This window comes from Oenanthe melanoleuca, chromosome 19 (genome assembly GCF_029582105.1).
Source record: "Oenanthe melanoleuca isolate GR-GAL-2019-014 chromosome 19, OMel1.0, whole genome shotgun sequence".
NCBI classification, from domain to species: domain Eukaryota; kingdom Metazoa; phylum Chordata; class Aves; order Passeriformes; family Muscicapidae; genus Oenanthe; species Oenanthe melanoleuca.
In genome coordinates this window covers 3,122,587-3,147,032 of record NC_079352.1, presented here as the reverse complement: position 1 = coordinate 3,147,032, position 24,446 = coordinate 3,122,587, and the positions used below count along the sequence as shown (strand labels likewise).

Below are 24,446 nucleotides of genomic sequence, written 5' to 3'. Positions count from 1 at the left end.
AACAGAGGAGAGATGTCAAATGTTCAGTATAGTACCAAACTCTTTTGCAGAGGCCACTTCAGGAGTTGTAATCACTCCTTGTTGTCTCTTAAGTGTCTATTTAAAACTACCTTGTTTTTAACAAGTTCTTTCCTGTGCTTTTGCTCAAAAACTACACAGGGGAGACAAAACTTCTTCCCTTTCTGTCCTTACTTGATAGCTTCAGATGCTCTTGCCTGCATGGAAAATTCAGGCACCTGAAACTTGACTTCTTCAACTTGTACCTGATGTGATTTCACTGCAGGCAGATTGTATATTCATCACTCTTAATGAGCCATTTATATTTAGCCAGTGACTTTAATCCTTTCCTGCTGACGCCAGACAGGCTGTTCTGCAGCTGGGGAGGTGCCTGAGCAGCAGTTTGTGCAAATGATGTCACTGCTGCTTCTTGGCTTGCTCATTTGAAAGAGAATACATTATTCTTTCAGCATGATAAAGATTCTACTATTCCATGTAGCTGGCTAGATATTAAAACTGTCTTTTTCCAATCTCACTGTTAATTGTAGTAGATTTCAGTCAGAGACAGGTGATTTCTAGACTGTAAAAATTTGAAAGTTATCTTTCTCTTCATTGATCAAGGTTGTTCTTTACACAGCTGACTTTGGGTTTGCTCGTTATCTGCACAGCAACATGATGGCTGCAACTCTGTGTGGTTCCCCTATGTACATGGTAAGGGATATTTCACATTGTCTTCATCTCAAACATTCTTCTGCCAGAACAAAATAATTGCTTGCAGATTGGCAGAAGCCTTGTGTTGCTTTACAAGGATCAGGGACAGAGTGCAGTTCCCCTTTCCATAGTTTTGCTACCTTTGGAGATCATGATTGTTAAAATCAAACATCAAACATTTCTTAGTGGTTCTCTGTCTGAAAGAAGAACTGCAGAAGCCAAGTAAATAATATTTCCTTCTTCTTCCCAAACATGCCAAATGCTTCAGAACATCAGCATTTCTATTTTTTTTGTGGTTTTGAAACACAGCTTTCATTTTAGATGGAGCTGGTACCTCTCAAGCCATGTGATGCACATGAAAATGTTGATTTTCTCTTACAATAAAATGGTCTCTGTTAATACTGCTCTGACAGTAGAATCATATTGCTGTGGCTTTCCTTTTTTTGTTTTCCCTTCTGAGACTTTGCCATTCTTTCCAGGCCCCTGAAGTGATTATGTCTCAACACTATGATGCTAAAGCAGACCTGTGGAGCATAGGAACTGTGATTTATCAGTGTCTTGTTGGAAAACCACCTTTTCAGGTAACACTTTCTTTTTCCTCCTCTCAGTCTCAAGGGCATTCCTGGGGCTCTTGCTTCTAGTCAGGAAAGCAGAAGCAAGTGATGTCTGAGTGTTGGTGCTGCAAAGGCTTGAGAAAACCAAGGGAGAAGTTGTTTCTGCTTAGTCTGCATGATGAGTGTGTTCAATCCAGAGAAAATACATAAACAAGGATCCTTAGTGCTGAAGTCACTGCTCTGCTTGGTGTTTTCTCCTTTAATGCCCATATGCAAAAGTCACCTTTTTGTGTATGTGTGCTTAGGAACAAAAACTATTTCCTTCATAAAACCGAGCTTTAATTGATGTACATTTTTATTTGACAGGCCAATAGTCCTCAAGATTTGAGAATGTTTTATGAAAAGAACAGGAATTTGATTCCTAGGTATGTCACTGTGGCCTTTCCTATCACTTGCACTTGTTGATTGAACACTTTTTCATCTTGGGGAATGCCTGGGATTCATAAAAATATTTACTGTTTCTATCTTTGCAAAGATGTAGTGTGATACCAGTGAATCATGTTGCATCTTGCCTTCATTGTACCTGGCTGAAACTAAGTGTACTGGGGCTATAAAGCATGGATAGTGATGACTTAGGGATGTGGCAGAGTGCTGATTTCATGAAATTCAATGTGCTATGCATTATTCAGTGCATGCATTACATTTAATGCATGTTTTACTTCCTCTTGTGTGCAGCATTCCTAGGGAAACATCATCTTACCTGGCTGACCTGCTGTTGGGCTTGCTTCAGAGAAACCAAAAGGATAGAATGGACTTTGGTATGTATTTCTTTTTTCCTCTTGCTCTTTTGACTTTTCTTGTTGGTTGTATTCATGTGACCAGAATAATTATCTTGACCTTTGTCCACAGCCAATTACATGAGAAGTGAAGTGGGTTTTTTTTCTTCTCTGTTTTCATAAAGAAGACAGGGTAGCTAAAACAAATCACTGGGTAACTACTGTCAGTATTAAGTGATGCACATAAATCATGACCTTGTTCTTGATTAGTGAAATATAAATCAGTTTAATTCTTTCAATTGTGCCCTTTCCTTCAATGATTTACTGCTATACCTTAAATTTCATCTTGAAGTCATATTTCTGTTACTTTAACTGGTGATTTGGCATCAGACTGGGAGCAAACATTTCTGATCTCCATGTACTGGAAGAACCCACTTTGGAAACACACTCTTGAAAAGTTATATCTTGATTAATTCTTTTTAGCTGCATCTTGTATGTCATGATATTCATTATTTAAATTTTGTAGCACCACTTGTTAATGCAGTTTTATCATAATTGCCAGGAAATGTTAGTCTTAAAATTTTAGTTCAGATCCAGAAAAAGCTCATGATAATTGGGTAGAATGTCACAAATTATATTCACAGCATCCAGAGGTCAGTATATAAATCTCTATGTCTAAGAGAAATAATACATCACAAACATGGACTTTGAGTAATTGATTCCACTCTGCATGTGCTGATCCCTACAGTTTCTTCAAACATGGGAATTTCACTGTATCACTTGTGGTGGTGGGAGAAAACGTTTGTGCTTCGAAAGAAAAATAGAAAGCAGAATGGCAGTGATGAAAGTCATGTTTTCCTTGGCTGAGCCACTTAAAGGGCCTCAAAGGGGCTGCTCTGGAATGTGCTTAGCAAAGGGAGGGAAAGGGAGAGTTTATAGCAGAGCCCAGTCGCCTGTTGTTAAAGTAAAAATAGCTCTGGAAATGTTGTTGATCTTCCAGCAATATAAAGTAGAACAGCAGGTGTTGTACCAAAGCTGGAGAGCACCTGATCCTTGTGTTCAAGTTAATAATTACATTATTGAGGCATTACAGCTGGATTCCTTCCCTTATTGGGTTATGGAGAAAAGTGTTGCTGAAGGATGGGAGATACTGCAGGCCTCAGATTCTTTCTCTTTTTTTTTTCTCCTTGTTATTTGCTTATGTCTGAGGCACAGCATTGTTTTTCCTCCAGTGTTAGGACATTAAAGTTCACTCAACTCAGCAGCTGGCTCCCACCAAGCCTCAAATTCCCTGAACCAGCTGAACACTGCTCCTTGCAGAGCAAAACTTTCCATGTAACCTGGTGGCCAACTGGTTATGCTCAATTAAAAGTGCCTCAGCATATCCATTTACAACAAAAGCAAAGTATTTCTAATGTAACAACAGCAAATTCACTGAGGTAATTGTTAAAGAAAAGGTGTCTAATTCTGCTTTATGCCCTGAACTGGTTGCACAGGTCGTGTTCTGCTATTGGAAAGTGGAAAGGAGAATGGCTTTGCTGTGATTTTTTTTTTTTTTCTCCTAAGGTGTAGCATTAATGGCTTCAAAAATAAATGTCAATCCGTGGGAAAGACAGGGTTGAAAATACTTTCAGTGTCTGATGTGAAAAATGCTCATTGCTTTGAAGAGCAGACTGAAACTGAATTACTGCCACAGAGAACATAATTTCCTTAGCAGTATAGGGAGGTTTCTTGTGTACATGGCTTTAAGTGCAGTCACAAGATTTCTTCCAGTGATTCAGTCTGATTTGCCTTGCTGACTGATGTTTGAAGTTATTCAATTGATTCTTGTTTCCTTTCCAAACTCTATAGCAGCACACATCATGGAAAGCTTTAATCTTTTATAAGCTCTTCACCCTCTGGCTCTGCAGTGTTGATTCTGGGAAGGCAACCATTTATCACCATCTGCAATACAGTCTGTAAATTCTGTCATTTGTACATCTACTCACAATGGTGGTTCTTTCTTGTTCTACAGAAGCATTTTTCAACCACCCTTTCCTGGATCACGTTTCAACAGTGAAAAAATGTAAGTAGTTTGCTTTTTTTTTTTCATTTATTTGTATGAATGATGAATGTTGCGGGCTGGGAGGGAGAAAGATCTGCCAAATATCACACTAAGTGTTTATGAGACATTTTCCTCAGCCTGCCTGTTGTTGTGCTCTGTTATGAGCCTGAGTGTTGAATCCTTTCTTGTATTATGCCAGACTGAAATGTGATACTTATTTACTTGTTCTTTTGACGTTTGCACTGAACTTAAATACCCTTGTGTGATTGAGGATGTGCTGTTCTTACAAGCTGTGTAAGGGCTTATGAATGAGAAGCAGTGAGGAAATTTGTTTGAAATTCAGCCTTTTGAAGTCTTAATCCCTTTTGTTTTTTTCCCCCCCTCTGGGTTTTTCTCTTCTAGCTTGTCCTGTACCAGTGCCCACATACCCAGGCTCAGTCTCTGGCAGTTCCTGTGGTAGCTCTCCTTGTCGCTTTGCTTCTCCTCCTGTAAGTTCTGTGTTACACAACAATCTCCAGAAAATATTTTCTGTAATGTTTAGCCAAGAATTTGTGAATTTTTAAAATCTTTTGATACTTGAACACTGTAAACTGTCATGTTTAGGAGCAAAGAGCAAGGAACACCCCTGTCTTTTCCTTAAATACCATCAACACTTTGATGCTCTCTTGCTCCTTGTGTTGTATCTTGTGGGGCTTTTCTTGTTCTTTTTGGTTAAGGTAAAAAAATACATAAAAATATCAAATTCTAGAGCAGCAAATCTTTAAATACTCTGTTATGGTTTGAATGTAATGGCTGTTACAGATAAATTTTGAATTGGGCCTTTTGGCTAAGGCTGCTTATTAGAAACCAGTGACTTCAATTTTATGTGGCATTTGGAACAGGTACATCTGTATCACCAGGAATGATTGAATAAATCACAATTGTTTAAAATCACAGTCTAATCAGCATAGACCTGTCCAAACTGACACTACAGGGTTATCCAGTACTTGAAATGTCATAGTTCAAAAGCATTTTTGTTTTCTGAATCACTGGATTTACAGTGGGGTTTTTTTAACTTTCTTTTTCCCACCACCCCCCTCCAGTCTCTGCCAGACATGCAGCACATTCAAGAAGAAAATTTGTCTTCCCCTCCACTGGGTCCTCCTAACTATCTTCAAGTCTCTAAAGACTCTGCCAGTACCAGTAGCAAGAACTCCTCTTGTGACACAGATGACTTTGTTCTTGTCCCACACAATATCTCTTCAGACCATTCATGTAAGAACCTTTCTTATTTTTACATCTCAACCCAATTTTCATTCATAACACACTTCTACCTCCTTTTGTTCTTTGGCTCTCTTTGTTCTAAATGTGTCTGAATTCAAATTGAAATTAATTTATGTAGTTTGATTCCTTTTTGGAAGGAAACTCACATCCATCTGGGACATTGTTATCTGCAGTTGAACAGCCAAATATGCAATGGGGGTGGTTTAAAGTCATGGAAAATAGTGGGGCTTGGCAGTTGAAGAAGAGATTCAGTTGTAAACAACTGCTGATAAAAGACCTAAGGATTCTCTTGGAGTTCTTTGTGGAAACAGGCAGTTTGTTTCCTCCAGACTCAATGAACATTTATAGCTTATGCTCTAGAGCTTTAAATAACAGGTGTAGCTAAAAACATAAAACACTTGTAACATAAAAGGGTAAAACATCAGCCTGGGCTTATACAAAGGAAAAACTTGGATGGAGCACATTTATGACATGGTCCCAACCTGAATTGCACAAAGTCAGCTGATTTCTGGATGATGCCATCAACTTGTGGTAAATATTTGACTAAATTGACTGCCTGAAGGGTTTCTGCCATCGCATGTTGTAAACATCCCAGTTCTGATACCTTGTACAATGGAGTTTATTTCAAAATTAAAATTATTAATATGGCAAGAACCCACAAACAAACAGCAAAATAACTTGGTCAAGAACTCTCTTCCTCAGTTCTATTTTTATTGGGGGTCACATCTGAGATATTTTCCTGCATAAAACTTTTTGTGGGAAACTTTTGCATGTTCACAGAAATGTTTTTCTCTACAACAGCAATATGGAAGATGTAATTTTTTTTTCTTATTCTGCTTGCTGACGTGGTTTTTCCATGTGTTCCTCCTGCAGATGACATGCCTTTGGGAGCAGCTGGCAGGAGGGCTTCCAGCGAGTTCTTGATGTGTGGAGGGTAGGTGTGCTGAGCTTCTTCCAAAAGAAACCTCTTCCAAAATTGATGCTGCAGCTGCAGAAGGGGGTTCTGGGCTTTTGGCACTGGGTTATCATAGCTCTGTGGGCTTTCTGAAAGATGAGCAAGAGTTGAATTTGAGTATCTAAACAGCTTGTGTTCAGGAAGTTTTGCTGCCAAGTAGAGTTTCTCTGGTGTGAAGACCTATCTTGACAGTGGTTTTTGTTTTCACAGGCAGTCACCATTAACTATTTCTGGAAGCTCAGGAACTGTACAGAAACCATCCTCAGCCTCTTCTCGAAGTGCTGCTTCTGGTGCAGCTAACAGGTGTGTGATGTGGCCTTAGATTCTCTGCTGTTTCATGGTTTTGGCTTTATTTTTTTTTTTTAATTGTGAAACTGGACTAAAATAGAAGCCAGACCTCCAGGCTGTCTACCCTTCATACCTTCTCTGGTGCATCCCCAAAATATTTCCTTAAGGAGCTGAGAGAATTCTTTGTCTGTTTAAATTTTGAACTGTTTAAAAGCAGAAATTTAGGGACATAACTGACTTGTCTTTTTTGGTGTTGGGAAGCACAGCACAGCCTTCATGTAGTGAGTCAAGATGTTGAATGCAGATACATTTTAAGAAGTGGTTGTGAGAGAAGAGGAACTTTGAAAGCCCAGATTGCTGTGGATTTGTGTCTCGTGGCTGGCTTGGTTTGTTGGTCACTGGGTGTGGCTTTTGTGCAAGTGATTATTGTGAATTTCATGGTTGTGCCTCGCAAAATGCCAAAGTCACATGAAGGAGCTAAACATGTATTGCAGGTTTTCCATCAGCAGGAGTGGTAATTAGTCCCCTTTCTTCCACATGGCTGTAGGCTTCAATTTCTGCTGGTTGAAAATAGAACTGATTTTCATCAGTGTGACCTCAAATCTTTCCTGTGTTACATTGGAAAGCATAAAGCTTAATTATGGTGTTTATCTACTCATAGGGATATCTAAGCAGAATTTATTCAAGTGATGAATTTCATTATGTTTTTAGTCTAAACAGAAAGAGGATGAGTGGCTAACTGGGGAGTAAAGCTATTATGTTGGGTGCATTTTTGGCTTGTGCCAGTGCTAGAGGGCTGCAAGTCAGCATTATTTGTTTAGAAATGCTTGTCACAAGAAAAGTTTGTTACTTTGTGCTGATCTTTGTGCAGTTGGTGAAATCTGCTGACAGGGGCTGTCGATACAGCTTTTAGCCTCTCATGTTTTATGTTTAAGGGCAGATAATGGGGATGGTTTGCCTGTAGAGATCCATTTGCTCTGAACTGGCCATGTGCAGGGTAGTATAAATACACTGTTCTTTGTTTTTAAGTTGTGTCAGGCAGAGTTTTTAAAGTTACAAATTTTATGAAAATATTCTGGCTGTGGTACCTGTACACTACTAAGAGCTAAGTGGTCATGTGATTAGAAACAGGTGCCTACTGTTCACACTCTGTTTGTGCTATAATAGTTTGATTTAATTACTGGCTGAGTTAATTCAGTAACTGCATTTGGGGCTGCATGAGACACAGGTTGAATAAAGCAGTGTGTGTGTCTGGTATTCTACAGGATACTGGGTTTGGTTTTGGGGCTTGTTTTTTATTTCCTGACAAATATTATTTCATTGCTTGTGGTTTTTTTTTTTTTTTAGTTTTTGGGTGTTTTACAGAAGGTTATGCCCTGTGAAACAATGAATCTTTCTGATTAGCTGATGAAACTGAATTAATTGTGCCCAAAGTTACACAGCTTTGTTGTGTATTTCACAGACAGTCTCCAGCCAGAATGGGCAGACTAGGTCAAGGTGGTTCACTCTCCTGTGGTTTATTACCAGTTTTATCCTCTGGATCTCAGAGAAACAAGATTTGCATGCAGCTCTGCACACATCTGTATTGCATTTTCTCTGACTGATAACAAACCACATGAGACTGGAGGATGCCTGGCCAGAGCTCAGCCTGCAAGGCTGTGTGAGAGCAGGGAAGAGCATTTTCTGTGCTGAGTTCTTTAAAAGCTGAACAGCCTTCATGGTCTCCTGAGTGTCACTGCCACAGTTTAAATAACATCTGCTTCCCTCTCCTGGGGAGAGGCTCCCTGTGCTCCCTGAATGTGCTGTGTAGTCGTGGCAGGCTGCCCACAGCCTTCCTGTGCTTTCCACTTGGGAGTTCTTCTCCTTGCCTGGAAGTTCTCAGGTTTTCTGCTGATTGTGTGCCCACAGCCAACTTTCAAATTACTCTGTGGGATCCAGAAACTGGGTGGCAACAGCAGGACAAACTTAGTTTCTTTTGCTAAGGAAGTTCTGTGCCTATTAGGAAGTAATATTTCATTCTAATTGGTAGCAAAGAGAATAGGACAATTACAGTTAAAAACCCCAGATTTCTATTCAGCTGGAGCCAGGCAAGGGAGTCTTGTAACTGCCTGTTTTCTAGAAATTTTTTTTTTCACATTTCTTCTAAGAATTTATAATCTTTCTTTAAAGACATGTCAATAAAAGACCAGATAGTGAAATTATTATCTTCCAAACAGCCCATTTGTTTGAAATTCTTTCTGGTGAGTTCTGTTTTCCTTTAAAAGTGTTGGTTACTGATTACATGCAGTGGTTTGAGTCCCTTATCAGCCACACTGAGGCGAGGCAGGTCGCTGACACTCCAGCTGAACTTGGGCAATCTGCAGTTGGAATCTGTGGATTAATGTTCAGGTGTGTGGTTTGGCTGCTCCTGTCAGGAGTTGGTCGTTACATTACATAACATGTTTTCCTCCTGCAAGTTCACAGTGTCTCTGGGGATATCTCTGCCTGTGCTTCAGTGGCTTTTGTCCACATTCCAGTCCTGCTCTGAACTTCCTGTCCCTGGCGCTCTGGGTTTTCCTAGAACACTATTTTCAAGTGTGGTAAACACAGCATGCGGCTTGGCAGGGAGTCAGAGGGATCTGGAGATCTCACTGATGTGTGACCAAGGGCCCAATCCCAGCTCCATGTGATCCCAGCCAGGGCAGGGAAGGCAGGGAGTCCTGAGCAGTTCCTGACCCTCCTCAGTGCAGCGTTGGAGCTGGGTTAGGACAAACAGAGATCACAGCGCACCCAGGGAGCACAGAACTTTATTTGCCTGTTTCCTAGATTTTCTCCAAATTCCTACAGTACAATTCTGAGAGAGTGAGACCTGCCTACCTGTACTCATCTCCTGTCTCCATCTCCTGTTCTCCACACCTTCCAACCTCAGGCACTGTCAGCCTTCCGTGTCCCCCCGCAGCGAGACGGCGCCGATCCCGGTTCCCACCCAGCTCCGGAATTACCAGCGCATAGAACAGAACCTCTCCTCCACTGCCAGCCCCGTGTCAAACCCCCACGGATCACCCAGGTGAGGCTGGGCTTTTTAACTCCTCTCTCCTGGGTCTGGTTGCTGTTTGTACCCTGGAAGATGTCCCTGCTTTCTTGCTGATGTCATTTTTTTTCCACACTGAAGAGACGTTTCAATGATAACAAATAAAAGCCCTTCACAATCTCAAGATTGTTGGATGGGCACTTGAAATATTTCATGAAAACAAAATGAGTTTGTTCTTTAACTCAAAATGCAACTCAAGAAGGTAAAAAGATTAAGTCTTGCTTTTTTACTGCTCTTTGTGTATTGCATGGCATTACATCATGAACTGAAATGTCAGTAATAAGTTATGTTTTGTTTTCACACATGTAGGGATGAGATGAATGCTTTGTTCTGTAGAATATCAAGGAAACAATTTTTGGCATGCTAGTTAACCAGCTTGTCTCATTACAAGGCTCTAGTGAGCCAGGCTTATTCTCTGCCTTGTGGTCTACAGGATCAGGCTGGTGAAGGTCAAAGACTCATAAATAGACTACTCAGAACTCTGGAGATCTTTACAAAAACAAAACCCAGGGTTTGTTGCATATTTTTTCCAGGATCCCTGATTTGATTATAGTTGCTACATTCAGGGAAATGACTTTCCCTTAAATAATCTGTTTTCAGTTATCTGATCTGTATTCCAGACCCGATATTAAAAATTTGTCAGAATCTTTGCTGATTAAAAAATGGGCATTTACAGCAATACTTGGTTGTGAAATTAAAAAAAAAAAACAATATTATCAAGTTTTTTTGAAGATTAGGCTGTACTGAAGGAAGTCTGTTTTAATGTTCTCCACTGTTAAAGCATTGAAAGCTTAAAAGTCTGTGGTAACAAAGGGAATTAAATCTTGATTATTGTCAGTATGGAAAACTTAGCTTAGGTTCTTAGCTTTCTCTTGAAACAGCAGTATTTCCTTTAGCTGATCAGACTCCTCAGGGGGCATTCTGAAGCTTATCTGCCAGAGGCAGTGAGCACAGTGTGTGTGACCTTTGTTTCCCCTGCCAGAGCCGGGGCTGTGAGGCGCTCCAACACCAGCCCCATGGGGTTCATGAAGATGGGCTCGTGCTCTCCAGTGCCAGCTGACACTGCCCAGGGCGTGGGCCGCAGGCTGTCCACAGGCTCCTCCAGACCATATTCTCCTTCCCCACTAGGTAAGCACTGGAATGCTCAGCTTTATCTGGAGAAGGCATTCAGAGCTCTAATTCTTGCTTGAAGTTACTCTTAAACCACAATCTGCCCAGCCAGGTCATGTGTGCAGAAATATTTTCTGTTAAATGGCTCACAGAAGTAAACTAACTAGTGTTTCACTTGCTTTATCTTTGTCAGCGAAGCATAAAGTATAAATGTACATTTTGGTTTTGTTTGCATAGTTGGAACCATACCTGAGCAGCTTGGGCACTGTTGCTGTGGACAACTCCAAGGACATGAATCAAGGAGTAGAAACTTCTCAGGTGAGTGGCTTTGTAGCATGCAATCAGCATTATTTTGGGAGAGCATTTTGTAAAGGGGTAGGAGAGCAAACACATGTTAGAATGGGTTAATAGGAGACCCTGAGATTTTGTGGAAACATCCCATTTGTGGCCTGGGTGACACCTTTGCCCATAACTAATTCCATACACAATAAAACAGCAACTAAAATTTCTTATTCTCAAGATGGAACAACAACTCTGAAGGCTGTCTTTAACCAGGGCTGGTTTGTAATGAATGGTAGTAATATGCTTTTGAGAATCTGGTTTTGATAGACCAGCTCTGTCATGCCAGTTCTCAGAAAAGGGAGGCAGAGCTGCCAGTGCACAGCATGCAACACGTTTTCGTCATTCCCTTGGGAAATCAGCTGGGATCTGATGTTCCTGTTGCTAAGCACTCAGCAAGCTTTGCAAGTCATAAATTATAATGACATGCCAGCAAGAAAAATAAATCAGGAAGACATAGGACTTGAATATGTTCTGAGACTGTTCAAGATGGAATTGCACTGTAATGTCAGAAGGATTTGGTATAAGAATATGCAATTCAGGAACTTGTTCTTCTGCTCTGTGCACGTTTTGGGTGCATTTTCTTCTGTATCTAAAATACTAGCTATACTTTTTATTTTGACTTTCTAAGATATGATCTTGAAACTACATTGTGAGTTTTTCTCCTATTTAAACACTTGTCCAAAACCATCTGGACATGATAGAGCCTTCACTTCTTGGAGTAGACACGTCTGGGAATGGTTTCAATCCATATTAATAAGTTCTGTGATGTGTCTCAATAATTGCCTTTATAATTGCTGTGCCATTGGCTAGCTCAACAAAAGGAATGAGTGAATCCTTAGATATGAAATGGTTTCTTACAAAGTGAAAAAGGGGGTGTGTGAAGAGAATACAAAGCACTGTGTTTGCTTTTCTTGTTGCAACTTTTATTTGGATGGAGTTTTGTCAGGCTGTTGATTTAGTGCTTTTTGCCAATATCAAACTAGCTTGTAACACACCACAGCACTGTTTTTATGGCTGGCAGGAGTTTTAATGTTTCATTTCTTCACATGTTTTCTACATTCTTTTCCTCCTTGGTTTCACTTCTTTATTTGAAATGGCTGCAGTGGTATTTCTGTTTGTACAATACCACAAATTGCAACAAGTCTGTTTCTCATCATTTTGAGGGGTATGGGAAGCAGTTTTTTGCTTTGGGTGAGGTGAGGTCATCTGAGCTGAGATTTTTCTAAGGACTGAAGATGTCTTTCGTAACGTAGCTTGTGAACTAATTGAGCTGTTCTTGCTGCCCATGGCAGCCCAGGACACACTTTTAATTCAGAAGCCTTCCCTGGGGTGGCAACAACTCTGGAACAGTAACCATTGAGATTTCAGACTGATTCTAAAACGACAGGTGAAGACTTCCCAGTGCTGTGAGACAGACAAGCAGAGGGATTTCAAGCAAGCAAATTCTTGGCTGGAAAGTTAATGAGAAATAGACTTGATCCCTCTGCTAGAGCTGCAGGCAGACAGGCTGTTCTGAAACATACTGCCTAGTGGAGTGGAATGAAATCAAGATGAAGTAGCTCATATTCAAAATCCAACTAGCAAAAACATGGGCTTAAGAAGGCTGAAAGATGTTTTGTAACAGCTGGGCACTTTACTAAGCAAACTGCAAGAAGTTTGGGGTGGTTATTTTAGCAGGCATTTATGAAATGAAGCCTCTCATAAGATTCTCATGGCCAGCTTTTAAAAATCTTCTCTAGTTGTATGGTTCAGTTTTTTCCTCTTTTTTATTTTTTTTTTTAACATGAGTGGAACTCACTTCAGTGTCAGTTCTTTGAGGTTACAGACAAGCATTTTCTCTGGGAAGCTGTGACCATAAAGCTGAAGTCTGATGAACAGTTTGTAAGTTTTGCACAGTTCCTTATCATGAGACACAAAAGCATACACCAGGAACAGAACATTTCATCAAATTTCAGGCCTAATTTTGAAAGAGGAAGGGCATCTTGGAGTAGGTGAGGTGTTTAGGAGTTCTTTCCCCAAAACCTTCTGTTTAAATGATAACTTAGAGCTCTCCCATTTGCTTTAGGAGAAACTTGTACCTAGGTGTGGATTTCCTCTGTCAGCTTTTGAAAAAAACATTGTCTGACAGACTAAAAAGTAAACAACTGCTCAAAGCAATGTCCCCAAACTGTTCCATCTGAATAATTTGATTCTTTTTAGTACCCAGTTTTCTTGCAGGAACATGAGCTGCCTTTGTGTCTGCAAATGAAGTCATTACACACAAAACACGTCGTTAACATGCAATGTCGCATTCACGCTCTTGTTTGCAGGAATATCATTCCAGGCCTTGAGAACCTCTATTCAGCTTGGAATTTCAGTGCTGGTTATGCCATTCCTGCTGAATCCAACCACTTCATTTGTCTTGCTGCAGGTTGCCAGACGTACTGCAGCTGCCAGGACAGCTGTCAGCCTGAAATTGTGCCTGTTTGGCAGCTTGGAGGGCTCATCAGTGGTGTAGCAATAGTTCAAATAATCCATGGGCTAAATCCATTCCCCTTGCTGTCTAGTGAGCTAATGATCAAACACATCTCAATATTTGCAGTTTAATGTTGTTCTCTGGAGCTTTGGGCTTCATCAATATACTTTGCAAGCACTGCAGGTAGAATTGTACTGTATTGTTTGTCATCACAGGTTCTCCTATTCCGCCATCTCAGTCTCCACAGTCACTTTTGATGGGAGCGAGGTTGCAGAGTGCTCCTACTCTCACAGATATCTACCAGAACAAGCAGAAGCTCAGAAAGCAGCATTCAGACCCAGTCTGCCCATCCTATGCTGGGTATGGATACAGTCATTCTCCACAGCCAAGCAGGCCAGGTAGCCTGGGAACATCTCCTACCAAGCACATGGGATCCTCACCCAGGAGCTCAGACTGGCTCTTCAAAACCCCACTGCCAACAATCATCGGCTCTCCCACTAAGGTTTGTTCAGTTTGCAGTTCTCAGTAACACAGTGCCTGAAACCAAGAATGTTTTGGGGTTCTAACTTCGATTTTTTGTGTGTGTGTGTGTTCTTGCTCTTGATTCTTAAAGGCAACAGCTCCTTTCAAAATACCTAAAACTCAAGCGTCCTCCAACTTGCTGGCCTTGGCAAATCGCCAGGGCTTGGCTGAAACCCCACTGCAGCCTAAAGATATCACTGACCCAAGGGACTTCACACATTTCCACTCCAGCCAGGCAGCTGACAAACAGGCAGGAGAGCAGCACAGCAAAACCACCTTTGGCAGGTAGGCATTGCCAGGAACAGAACATTTCATCAGATATTTCAAAAATTTCAAATTTTGAAAGAGGAGGGGTATCTTTGAGTAGGGGTGTTTATAAGAGATATTTCCCCAAATCCCTCTGTTTAAATGATAATTTAGAGCTCTCCCATTTGCTTTAGGAGAAATTTTGCATCCCTGGGGGAGGCAGCTGGGCAGCAAAACTGCACACAGCAACTCTCAGAGGGTGAAAAGGCTGTGAGGGGATGCTGAGGTTTGGAGTGTGCAACAGAAACATTTTGTACTGGCTATAAATATAGCAGGGACTTCCTGGAGCACTTTGTGCTGCTGTCTAGTTCCCTTTTGTTTTGATTAACTGAATCTGGAATTTCATTGCCTCTGTAAAGCCTCTTCAGTTTTTGCTTGAAAATCTTTACGACAAAATTTTCGATATAAAATTTTCAAGAGTAAAAGGTCTTAATATTTTTATGGTTTGCTCTATTTTAGAAGATCCATGATAACAAGCAAGATTTCAGTATTTTCTCTATTTCTGTTGAAAAAATCTCTGTAGTAAATACCAAGAATCTTAGCTGTCCTTAGTTGCAAGTTGGATGATATTCCTGAATAACTTTTTTTGGGGGAATTTGTGTGTTTTCCTAACAGGTCTGTTAGTACTGGGAAGCTGTCAGATCAACAGGTGAAGACCACCCTTGGGGGCCAGTTATACCAAGGCAGTACAGACAGTCTCAACACAGAGAGGCCAATGGATACAGGTAAGGATCAGAGTGATACATCCAAGCTGTTTCCCTATGTCTGGGTTTTTATGGAGTGCCAGCTGAATCACAGTTCTGCTTCCATCTTCAAGAATTGGTCCTGAGAATTTTTAGCCACAGCATAGAAGACTTTTTTTAATGTTTAAGGGGATCTGTTCCATTTCTTTAGCATAGCTTTAAAAATAACTGAGACAGGAAAATACTTATTTCTGTGCTAAACACAGAAATATCTCGACTGCCTATGCTGACTGGAGAGGTTTGGGATTTTCTGGTTTGGTTTTATTTTTAATTTAGCATTTGTGGCTTTTCATTTTCTAAATCCACCTCAGTTTCATATGAAATCAAATTTATGTAATTCTGGATGTTTGTTTGAGTTTTTTTCTCCTCCTCCCTGAGCTTGTCCCTTGCCACCAGAAGTTCTTCCTTCTGAGCATGTGGGAGTTCTGCAGACTGGACTGGTCTTTAGCCTCCAGACCTGTCATGATCTGCCTTTAGAATTTTTCTGCTGTATCTTTTGCTGCAAAAGTGACATCTTCAGGCTCTCAGGGAGTCTCTGTTGCTCTTTTCTGGCTGAGAATAGAGGACTGAGATACTGAAAATAAAAAGATATGTTAAGCTGTACCTCGACTTTGTTTGTGTCTCACCAAGACTGTCCACTCAGCTTCTTTTATTTCCTGTGAGAACCTCTAACTAGTCCAGGGCTTGGATCTGCATCAAAGCACGTTGTGTTGCAGTGCTCCAATTTGCTGCATGTAATTACTTCTTGGTGTGATTATATGGAATAGGGACTGACTTGCTGCAATGCTCTCTCCCAGCTCCTGCAGGAGCCTATGGGATTGCAATGGCAACTCCATCCATGGGAAGTGGGGCAAGTTCTCGGGCTGTCATGTTCACTGTGGGGTCCCCTCCAAGCAGTGCCACCCCTCCCACCTGCACCCACATGGTCCTCAGAACCAGAACCACCTCAGGTAAGACTTTCCTGGCAGTTGTGTGGACATTTCTCAAAGGCAGCACTTGGGCTTGCCTTGCACTGTGCCTACAGTAAAAGTGCTCTGGAAAGTAGAGATGAATATCAGATGGTTTTTGCCTTTCCCCCCCTAAAGAGGGTCAGAGGCACAGATTTACAATCCAGCAGTGAGTAACCTCCTGTGTATACAGCTTTACTCCTCACTGGGAGTGGGAGCTCTATGGCAAAGGTGGAGAGGAAAAGTCAGAATTCTGATTTTTGCCTGCTGCCATGCATTGTCCCAGAATCAGCACACCAAGGGTGGGAGCTGCCTGCATTTTGGCAAGAGTCAGCTGTGCTGCCAAATATCAAAGGCCTCAAGCTTAAGGGCTTCAGGTGAGCAGTGTGAACCACCACAGCACAACCTGAAGTCCTTGTCAGCCCAGAATGTGTTAGGAATTGTCACTGTTGTTACAGTTCAGCCTTTGCACTCTCTGCAGAGCTGTGTGAGCAGAGCCTTCCATGGGGCACTCTGTGCTGCTCCTCACGTGTCACTTGCTGTCACCCACAGCCCCAGTGCTGAATCAGACTGAATGTGTGTGTTATTTTTCTTGTAGTGGGATCAAACAGTTCTGGAGGGTCTCTGTGCTCCACTAGTGGCCGTGTTTATATGGGCTCTCCTCCTGGTATTTACATGGGCTCCTCTCCTCCGGGGGCCGAGGCGGCTCCGAGCCTGAAGTACATCCCCTATGGTACTTCCCCTCCCAGCCTAGAGGGCTTTATCACTTTTGAAGCTCCTGAATTGCCTGAGGAAACTTTAATGGAGGTATAGAAACAATCATTTCATGTTTTTTAATGTGTGGTGTTGCTGAAACATGTGGGAAAAACAGGATTGCTCTGTGTGCTTTGTAGTTTCCTCTGTGCAGTCTCATGTGTTGGATTTTTTTGTTTAAGGTCTTGAAAATATTGCTGTATCTGCAGTTGCCAGTTTCTCTTTGATAGTTCTTGCTGGCATTTCATATGTTTGAGTAGGTAACCAAAGGAACATTACTGCTTTTGTCACCAGAGCTTCCCAGAGAAGCCTCTGTTAAATGCCATTGGATGTGGGTGCTGACAGTGACAAAGCCCCTCTGGGCACTTCATTGCTTCTTCACAGTCAGAGAATCATCTTCAATCCTACTTGTGGGAAGACTGTCCTATATTTTTTAAAATGTGTGGGGGAGTGACACTTTAAAAACACAAATTGGGGTGGTCTTTCACCAGAATGCTATTCTTGGAGTGTACATTTCTCAAGACAGATTGCTGTTCTGGTTTCTCATTCACATCTTGCTGGAAGGTGTTTGGGTCCCTGCTGAATATTTCTTATAACATGAATGCTTACCAGTGCACTGTATTCTTCCCACAGATAGAGTATGAAATGTATTCAGACCTGTATTATTAATGAAAATATTATAAGCATTGCTAAGATATGTTTTATTAGTTTTGAAGGCTTCCTTTTGAGGAGGAGCTCTGCATGTGTGCTGTGTGTTTTACTGACAGAGCAGCAGGGAGATGTTCACTCCAATTCAAGTTTTTAGTCTAAAGTGTAAACTTTGGTAACAGCCACCTTTTAACACAATTTAATTCCAGAACCAAGTGTAAATTAGAGTGAAGCCAATCAGTTCTTTTGCAGGTATTAAGTCTATTACATAATAAAAGCCAAATGTTCCTCCTGGCTCCTCACACAAGTGCCAAGCATACTTTTGGTGTTGCTGATAATACAATAAGTAATTTGTCCCACTTGTGATTCTTTTAGTTCCTCAGGTTTCAACACAGAACTCCATGTACCAATTCCTTTGGCTTTGTTAAAAGACTCTTAAGTATAAGCTACAATATCTTGAATTCATTAACAAAAAAACAAGTTCAGATCTGTTGGGGCCCATTTGGTTCTGTCATCCCTAATGCTGCCTCTACCACAATGTGATTCCTGCACAGAACTGACATACCAAGAAGTCTTTAAATGATTAACAAGAGTTTTAAATGTGGCTGATGGCTTAGAGTGGTTAAATTGCTGTCATCTTTCCCTCTGACAGAGAGAGCACACAGACACACTGCGTCACCTAAACATGATGCTGACATTTACAGAGTGTGTTCTGGATCTGACAGCAGTGAGAGGAGGAAACCCAGACCTGTGCACTTCTGCTGTGTCACTGTACCAGATCCAGGAGAGCATCGTTGTGGATCAGATCAGCCAGCTCAGCAAGGAATGGGGGTGAGTGTGAGTCAAACAGAATTAGTGAAGATCCAACACATCAAAAATGTATTGAAGCTCTGCCCTTTTTGCTGGGAGTGATTGATTTCCTGTAGAGAATCTTTAGAGGAGTTATTTTTTTAACAACTGAGGACACATAAGAAAGAGCAAAGACAAAAGATTTTTTTCTGGTCTGCCACTTTTCTGGGGAAAGTGCTGAGTTCAGGTTTGAGCTGGAGCAGTGCATTTCTGAGCATGGAAACTTGTGTACCAGCTTCTGGCAGATGTGAGCCCTCATCCCTTCCTGTTGACTGAAGCTCTGAGGTGGAGGTTGGGAGGGGAGAAGTGTCCAAATTTGGTTTCACTGGAAAAAACAATCAATCAACCCTAACACAAAATCAAAAGCAAGGAGAAATATGAGAAATTTGAAGTGGTGGGAAAGGGCAGTTCTACTTCCTGCCCTCTTCCTGAAGTAATAAAAACCCAACAGAAAACCCCTGTGAAGTGTTTGCTTTTCACAACTGAGAATTCCAGGGGGATGGGAAATGAAAAGTACACCCAGTCACTTGTGGTGAGACATTGACCTCGGGCAGAGAGTCCCCACAAATAAGTGCTCCTTTCTCAAATGTCTGCATTTAAAGCAGTTTGTCTTTGCTGCTGCAGCTCCTAAATGAGCAGATGTCCCCTCACCCCATGACAGAGTGTTTGTGAGGGGAAGGGAGGGGAGGGGTGGAGCTGCATTTTAAACATCTGTCTTCCTTTTCTGCTGTTGCTAAGTCCTGTGGGGAGTTGTGATTAAAAAGTGGTGTCTGGCCCAGGCTTGAATGCTTTCTAAAAAGGTATTTTGATGCATAAATTACTTTTTTTTCCCCTCTTCTCCCCAGACAAGTGGAGCAGCTGGTGTTGTATATGAAAGCTGCCCAGTTACTGGCATCTTCTCTGCATCTTGCCAAAGCACAGGTCAAATCTGGGAAACTGAACCCATCCACTGCTGTTAAGCAAGGTAGATGCACCATCATCTAATTTGCTGTGCTTGTGAATTTTTTTTGCTGATTACATCACTCAGAAAGTTGCAATATTTGTTTTGTTTTTCTTTGCAGGAGAACTGTAGATATGTACAATTACACAATTCTGATAGTAAACAGCCAGAAACAGTTAGGAAATGGGTATTCATTAACTTAAAATTTGATACGTGATAGATACTGAAGTCATAGAAGTGGTGGAGTAAATAAGCACTAAAATTACAAATATAAACAAGTTTACTTTGCAAAGCTAAACTTAGGCTAAGTTTTTGTTTGGGTTTTTTTTTAATTTCTTCTTACCTTTCTCCTAGTTGTGAAAAGCCTCAATGAGAGATACAAATTCTGTATTGGAATGTGCAAAAAATTGACAGAAAAGTTGAATCGTTTCTTTTCGGACAAGCAAAGGTTCATTGATGAAATCAACAGTGTAACTGCAGAGAAACTCATCTACAACTGTGCTGTGGAAATGGTAAATCCCTCCTCTTCCCTGAACTGTAGGAATTGCTGTCTTCTCTCACATATCTCTTCTCCATAACCAGAAAATAGAATTGATATTTTCAGTGACCAAAAAGAAAAGTTAACTGCTTTAGTGTGAGGGAATTCTTGTGTCACACAGAAGATTCTGGCAAATGTTGTGCTTAACTCTGATAATGGTTGTGTTGTGCATAATTAATTTGATTCTTTACAAGAGAATGCAGGTGTTAGAATGAGCATATTTATTCATATCAAAAAGTGCTTTTATAGATTTTTTTGTTGTGCAGAATATTCTCAGTTACCACAGCACAGGTGCTGCATCCTCTCAGAATCACAGAATGATTTGGAAGGGACCTTACAGATCCACCTGCATTCTGTTGTCTTAGTTACAACAACATATCAGCTAAATCAAACCTGGAAAGCAGTTTCTTAATGACACTTCTAGGTGATTCATTCTGAAATTTTCATTTTGCTGCTTGCCTAAGGGAGTTTCTGAAACTGAGTGTCCTGACTGATTGCAGGTGCAGTCAGCAGCTCTGGATGAGATGTTCCAGCAAACTGAAGATATAACATATCGGTACCACAAGGCAGCCCTGCTGCTGGAGGGACTGACTAAAATCCTGCAAGACCCTGCAGATATAGAAAATGTACACAAGTGTAAGTTCAGCTGAATAATGAAAATGACATGGAATTAATATGTTGTGAAATAACTCTGGTAATGAATCACCTTTGTGCCTGTCTCTGCAGATAAATCCAGCATTGAGCGAAGGCTTTCTGCACTCTGCTACAGCACAGTGGCTGTGTATGAGCAGTAGGAATATCCTGAGGACCAGATGGTGTGAACATAAGGGACCACATCAGTGATACTGCACTTTTTTCACTACAGCTTCATTGTTGTCCTTGTTCTGCCCCATGTGGAAGATGATTCTTACATTTCTGTGGTGACTACCAAAGAAACAGCAGCGTATTCAAAGAGGAGAAATTCCAAAAGTACACTTGCCTTACCAATCCAGCAGCTCCTTTTCCTTCCTAGCAACAGAATTTAAAAGAATCTCTCTTCACATTTCAAACTGAACATGTGCTTTGAACTTGAATGATCAGGGTTTGTTGTTTTTTCCTCGTGACGTTTTTAGAGAGCGGATCCTTCTGCATCAGGTACAAAAAAAAGACTTTTCCCTCAGAAGATTCCCTAAAGAGTTTTTAAGTTGTTCAGTAAAATGTGGCTGAGTGAATTTGGGAAGCCCTAACCATGTGCAAGTGCTGCTTGAAGCTTTTTGGGGCTCAGCTGCCTTGTCTGGGAGCTCACCTGTTGCACACATGGCTCAGGTTGTCATATGAAGGGATGGCAAACACGCTCTTACCCCAGGGGAAAAGTGGAAAATCTGTGCAAAATCCCCAGGGGGTTTTCAGCTGATGTGGATACAATTTGATGATCTTCTTCCAAAATATTTTGTTTTGCACTAATTTACTAAAGCAACTGTATATTCATTTTTGAAGAACTATGTTAAAAAAAAAATATAGAGAAAGAAGGCACAATGGACTTGGCTGAATTTCATTTCAGTGTACATAAAATTCTTTTCAGAATTTCAAATGTAGCTTCTAGAAGACTTTGAAACAAACTGTGTAAAAACTTGTATTCATGTGAACCTTTCCATTTTATACCTATTTGTCTAATACTTGAGTAACTACTGCTCTGGACTTTCTCAGTAATAGCAATGTTGAGTTGCTGGTTGTTTGCTTTTTCTATAGATTTGGTTGCATCTTTTGTTGTGCATGCAATATGTGCATTAATGCCTGCAGTCTTTAGGGGTGTAATGACAGTTCTCTGTAGTTTGTTTCTTGGGCAGTATTACAATAAATACTGTAAACTGAAAGGTTCTGCAAGGAACCATGCAAAAAAAAATTTAAAAAACAAAAAAAACAAACCAGAAAATAATGTTGTGGTTTGAGATGCTGATAAAATGATGTAGAATCTCTACATATAGAGTGTGTGAAAAATCAGGATTATTTTGTGTGCATTTGTGGGGAGAGGTGGGAAGCTTCATTTAGCCTTATAGGCATTGTCATTTCAAGCATCCCATGAGATCATCAGGACAGCGATTTGCAAAGTGTTTAGGCAGATCAGCTTCTCTGGAAATGGTTCCTACACTTTATTTTTGGGACTTTTTTTGTTACTCAACTGCTTGAATACTTGAATAAACCATTCTCCAGGACAAAATCATTTTAATCCTCTTAAACACAGTGGTCTGAACTATTTGACAAAGTTGTACAGGGCTTACACATCAAAATATTGTTTCAGTGTTGGGATAACCATGTGTTTCCTTTACTTTGACAGAGTAATGTACTTTTTACCTTATTTATCTGTATGAAATTCCAACAGTTAATTTGAAAGTGTTTGTTTATATAATGTTTGTATTTTTAGGTCTTTAATACGGTGTTTCTACCTCTCCTTTGTAATTGCATGCATTATTCTTGGAACTAGGTAATAACTCACTGAACTGTTGCGTAATAGCCTTTTTATTATGGCCTGTATAAATGTATATTAAGGTAAAAATAAATACTGACACTAGAAGTGTTTCTATGGTACAACTGAGTTGCTGTGTCTCTGTGACCAGAGGTGTTAAATTTAGGAAAAATTCTCTACTTGCCTGGGTAAAGAAGTTGCTGAATGCTCCCCTCAGCAGCTGGACCTGCCAGCAGGGCAGGATGGGGCAGCATCCTTGAGTTCATTATCAGATAGCTCTGGCACAAAATGTCCCTGAGTTTGTTTTTCCCTGGCTTTAGGAAGACAATTTACCCTGTTTTGTTTGGGTTTTTTTCCAATTTTTTTTTAAACTTGGATTGGAAAACAAAAATGCTTAGTAGGATCCTGGGTAACAGCTGTATGATCTTTCAACAAGGTGCTTATTTATTGCCTGGAGCAAAGGGGACCTGTCAGGGCTGCCAGGACAGCATATACAGAGCTAATTGACAAAAGCTGGCAGGAAGTTACAATTTCTGTCCAAATTTGACAAAAAATGGGCTTTGTTCACCTCACAGCTTGCACCCTCTGCCCAGCTGAGGTATGCTGTGCTAGCTGCTGTGTGGGTATTGTATTTTTGAGTTGTACTATCAAATTTTCCCCCATTTATTATTAAAAAACCCTTCACTTGTGAGTGGCACATGAAGAGGATGAGGAAGGAGTGAGCTGGGAATGCTAATGATATGTCTGAGCCCAAATCTAGGAACAAAGCAACAGCCTTACTGCACAAGTCTAGGAGATAGGCTGCTTTTCTCAGGAACTCACTGGGTTTTATTGGTTTTCTTTCTTTCCTTTCAGGATTCAAGCTCATTCTCCTTCCCCTCTTGCCAGCAAGGCTACAGCTGCACAAACAGGAGGAGAAGAAAAGGGCTATTCTTGCTGGCTGTTTTCAGGAGGAGGAGACCAATGTTCATGGCCTGTCTTTCTGCATAAACTCATTCCACAAAGATCCTGAAGCTGTCCTCTGTCTTTGGCTCTCCGTGCTGAACAGCAGGTGCTTGTTTTTACCAAATACTTTCTTTTTCTTCCAGCCTTTGAAAGACTGAACTTGAAAGGAAAGATTTGATGTGCTTTTCTAGCTCAGCTCTCCACCATCTCCTTGAGTGTTCTGTACTTTCTCCACTCTGTCCATTTTACAAAATGTCAGCTGAGGAATCTAAAACACATTTTGATTCTGACATTTGCTGCTTTTCATAAGCAAGAAGTTGAACTCTAAGCCCTTCCTCTGACACACAGGAGGAAATCCTGTTAATTTAACTTGCAACTGAGATACTAGAAGTTATTCCAAGGAGCATTTTGAGGAGGGAGCTGTTCCTGGGACTGCCTGGGTTTTACATAGTTCTTGCTATTATCTTGTACAGCTACATCAAGTTATTATCACATCACCTCAGGGTTCAGAGGCAATAACTTGTGATTCACCCATGTCTCAGTGCTGTGCCCTGCTACACCAAAAAGGAAAACTTGCTTTTCATCTGGAGCAGGGAAAGCTGGATCCTGCTGCTTCCAAAGCTTGAAGGCTTTGAAATTCAGATAGGCTGGCTTGTGACCTGACTTGTGACCCACCTCCTTTGTCATTCCTGCTTCCTCTCCTATTTTTTTTTTTTAATTAAATTTTGGCTCTTTGACTTTTTTGTCTTGTCTGAGCTCTGCTTGCCACTATCTTTTTTGACCATCCAGGATGCCTTTTAAGTCTCTAAGCAAATCTCTATCTATCCTGAACTTCCCCATCTGAGCCATGGTCCTGGCTGTGGCTTTTCCCAGAGTGCCCCCAGCAGCTCCTCCTTTTTGCAGAGGAGTGAAGTCCATCGGGATAACCCCTCTGCTGAGGTCTTCAAGCCCAGCTGAAGGAAGCCTTGGCACTGCTCCTTGGGACAAACACCTTTTCAATGGGCTTTTGTGCACGGCAGGCTCCCCCCTCCTCGCTGCCTGAAAGCCAACCGAGTGCCAGGGGGGCTGTTGAGTCTTGTTGCAGTCCTTGTGCCAATCATTCCCATTGTTTCTTTGTGTCCCTTTCACATTTTCCATGGCCTGAACTCTGTCCACAATGCAGCCCACAGACCAGGGCTCTGTGTGACACAGTATCTCCTTCTTGCGAATGTGAGATCAGCCACAGCTTTCAAAACAAGTGATGCCAT

General features: G+C 41.1%; 1 protein-coding gene across 1 annotated transcript in view; it reads left to right on the top strand.

The window, feature by feature from the left end:
• Positions 1-22,379, top strand: part of ULK2 (unc-51 like autophagy activating kinase 2) — a 35,454-nt gene extending 13,075 nt beyond the window's left edge. The window contains exons 7-28 of the mRNA XM_056506515.1: positions 635-708; positions 1,188-1,289; positions 1,629-1,687; positions 1,998-2,080; positions 4,053-4,103; positions 4,485-4,570; positions 5,165-5,336; positions 6,219-6,279; positions 6,511-6,603; positions 9,497-9,634; positions 10,641-10,786; positions 11,006-11,086; positions 13,781-14,067; positions 14,179-14,372; positions 15,009-15,118; positions 15,934-16,086; positions 16,682-16,890; positions 18,137-18,315; positions 19,179-19,297; positions 19,628-19,785; positions 20,312-20,447; positions 20,538-22,379. Coding sequence (XP_056362490.1) covers positions 635-708; positions 1,188-1,289; positions 1,629-1,687; positions 1,998-2,080; positions 4,053-4,103; positions 4,485-4,570; positions 5,165-5,336; positions 6,219-6,279; positions 6,511-6,603; positions 9,497-9,634; positions 10,641-10,786; positions 11,006-11,086; positions 13,781-14,067; positions 14,179-14,372; positions 15,009-15,118; positions 15,934-16,086; positions 16,682-16,890; positions 18,137-18,315; positions 19,179-19,297; positions 19,628-19,785; positions 20,312-20,447; positions 20,538-20,605 — 2,759 coding nt within the window. The 3' untranslated portion in view covers positions 20,606-22,379. The remainder of the gene's footprint in view (positions 1-634; positions 709-1,187; positions 1,290-1,628; positions 1,688-1,997; positions 2,081-4,052; positions 4,104-4,484; positions 4,571-5,164; positions 5,337-6,218; positions 6,280-6,510; positions 6,604-9,496; positions 9,635-10,640; positions 10,787-11,005; positions 11,087-13,780; positions 14,068-14,178; positions 14,373-15,008; positions 15,119-15,933; positions 16,087-16,681; positions 16,891-18,136; positions 18,316-19,178; positions 19,298-19,627; positions 19,786-20,311; positions 20,448-20,537) is intronic.
• Positions 22,380-24,446: the final 2,067 nt, after the last annotated feature.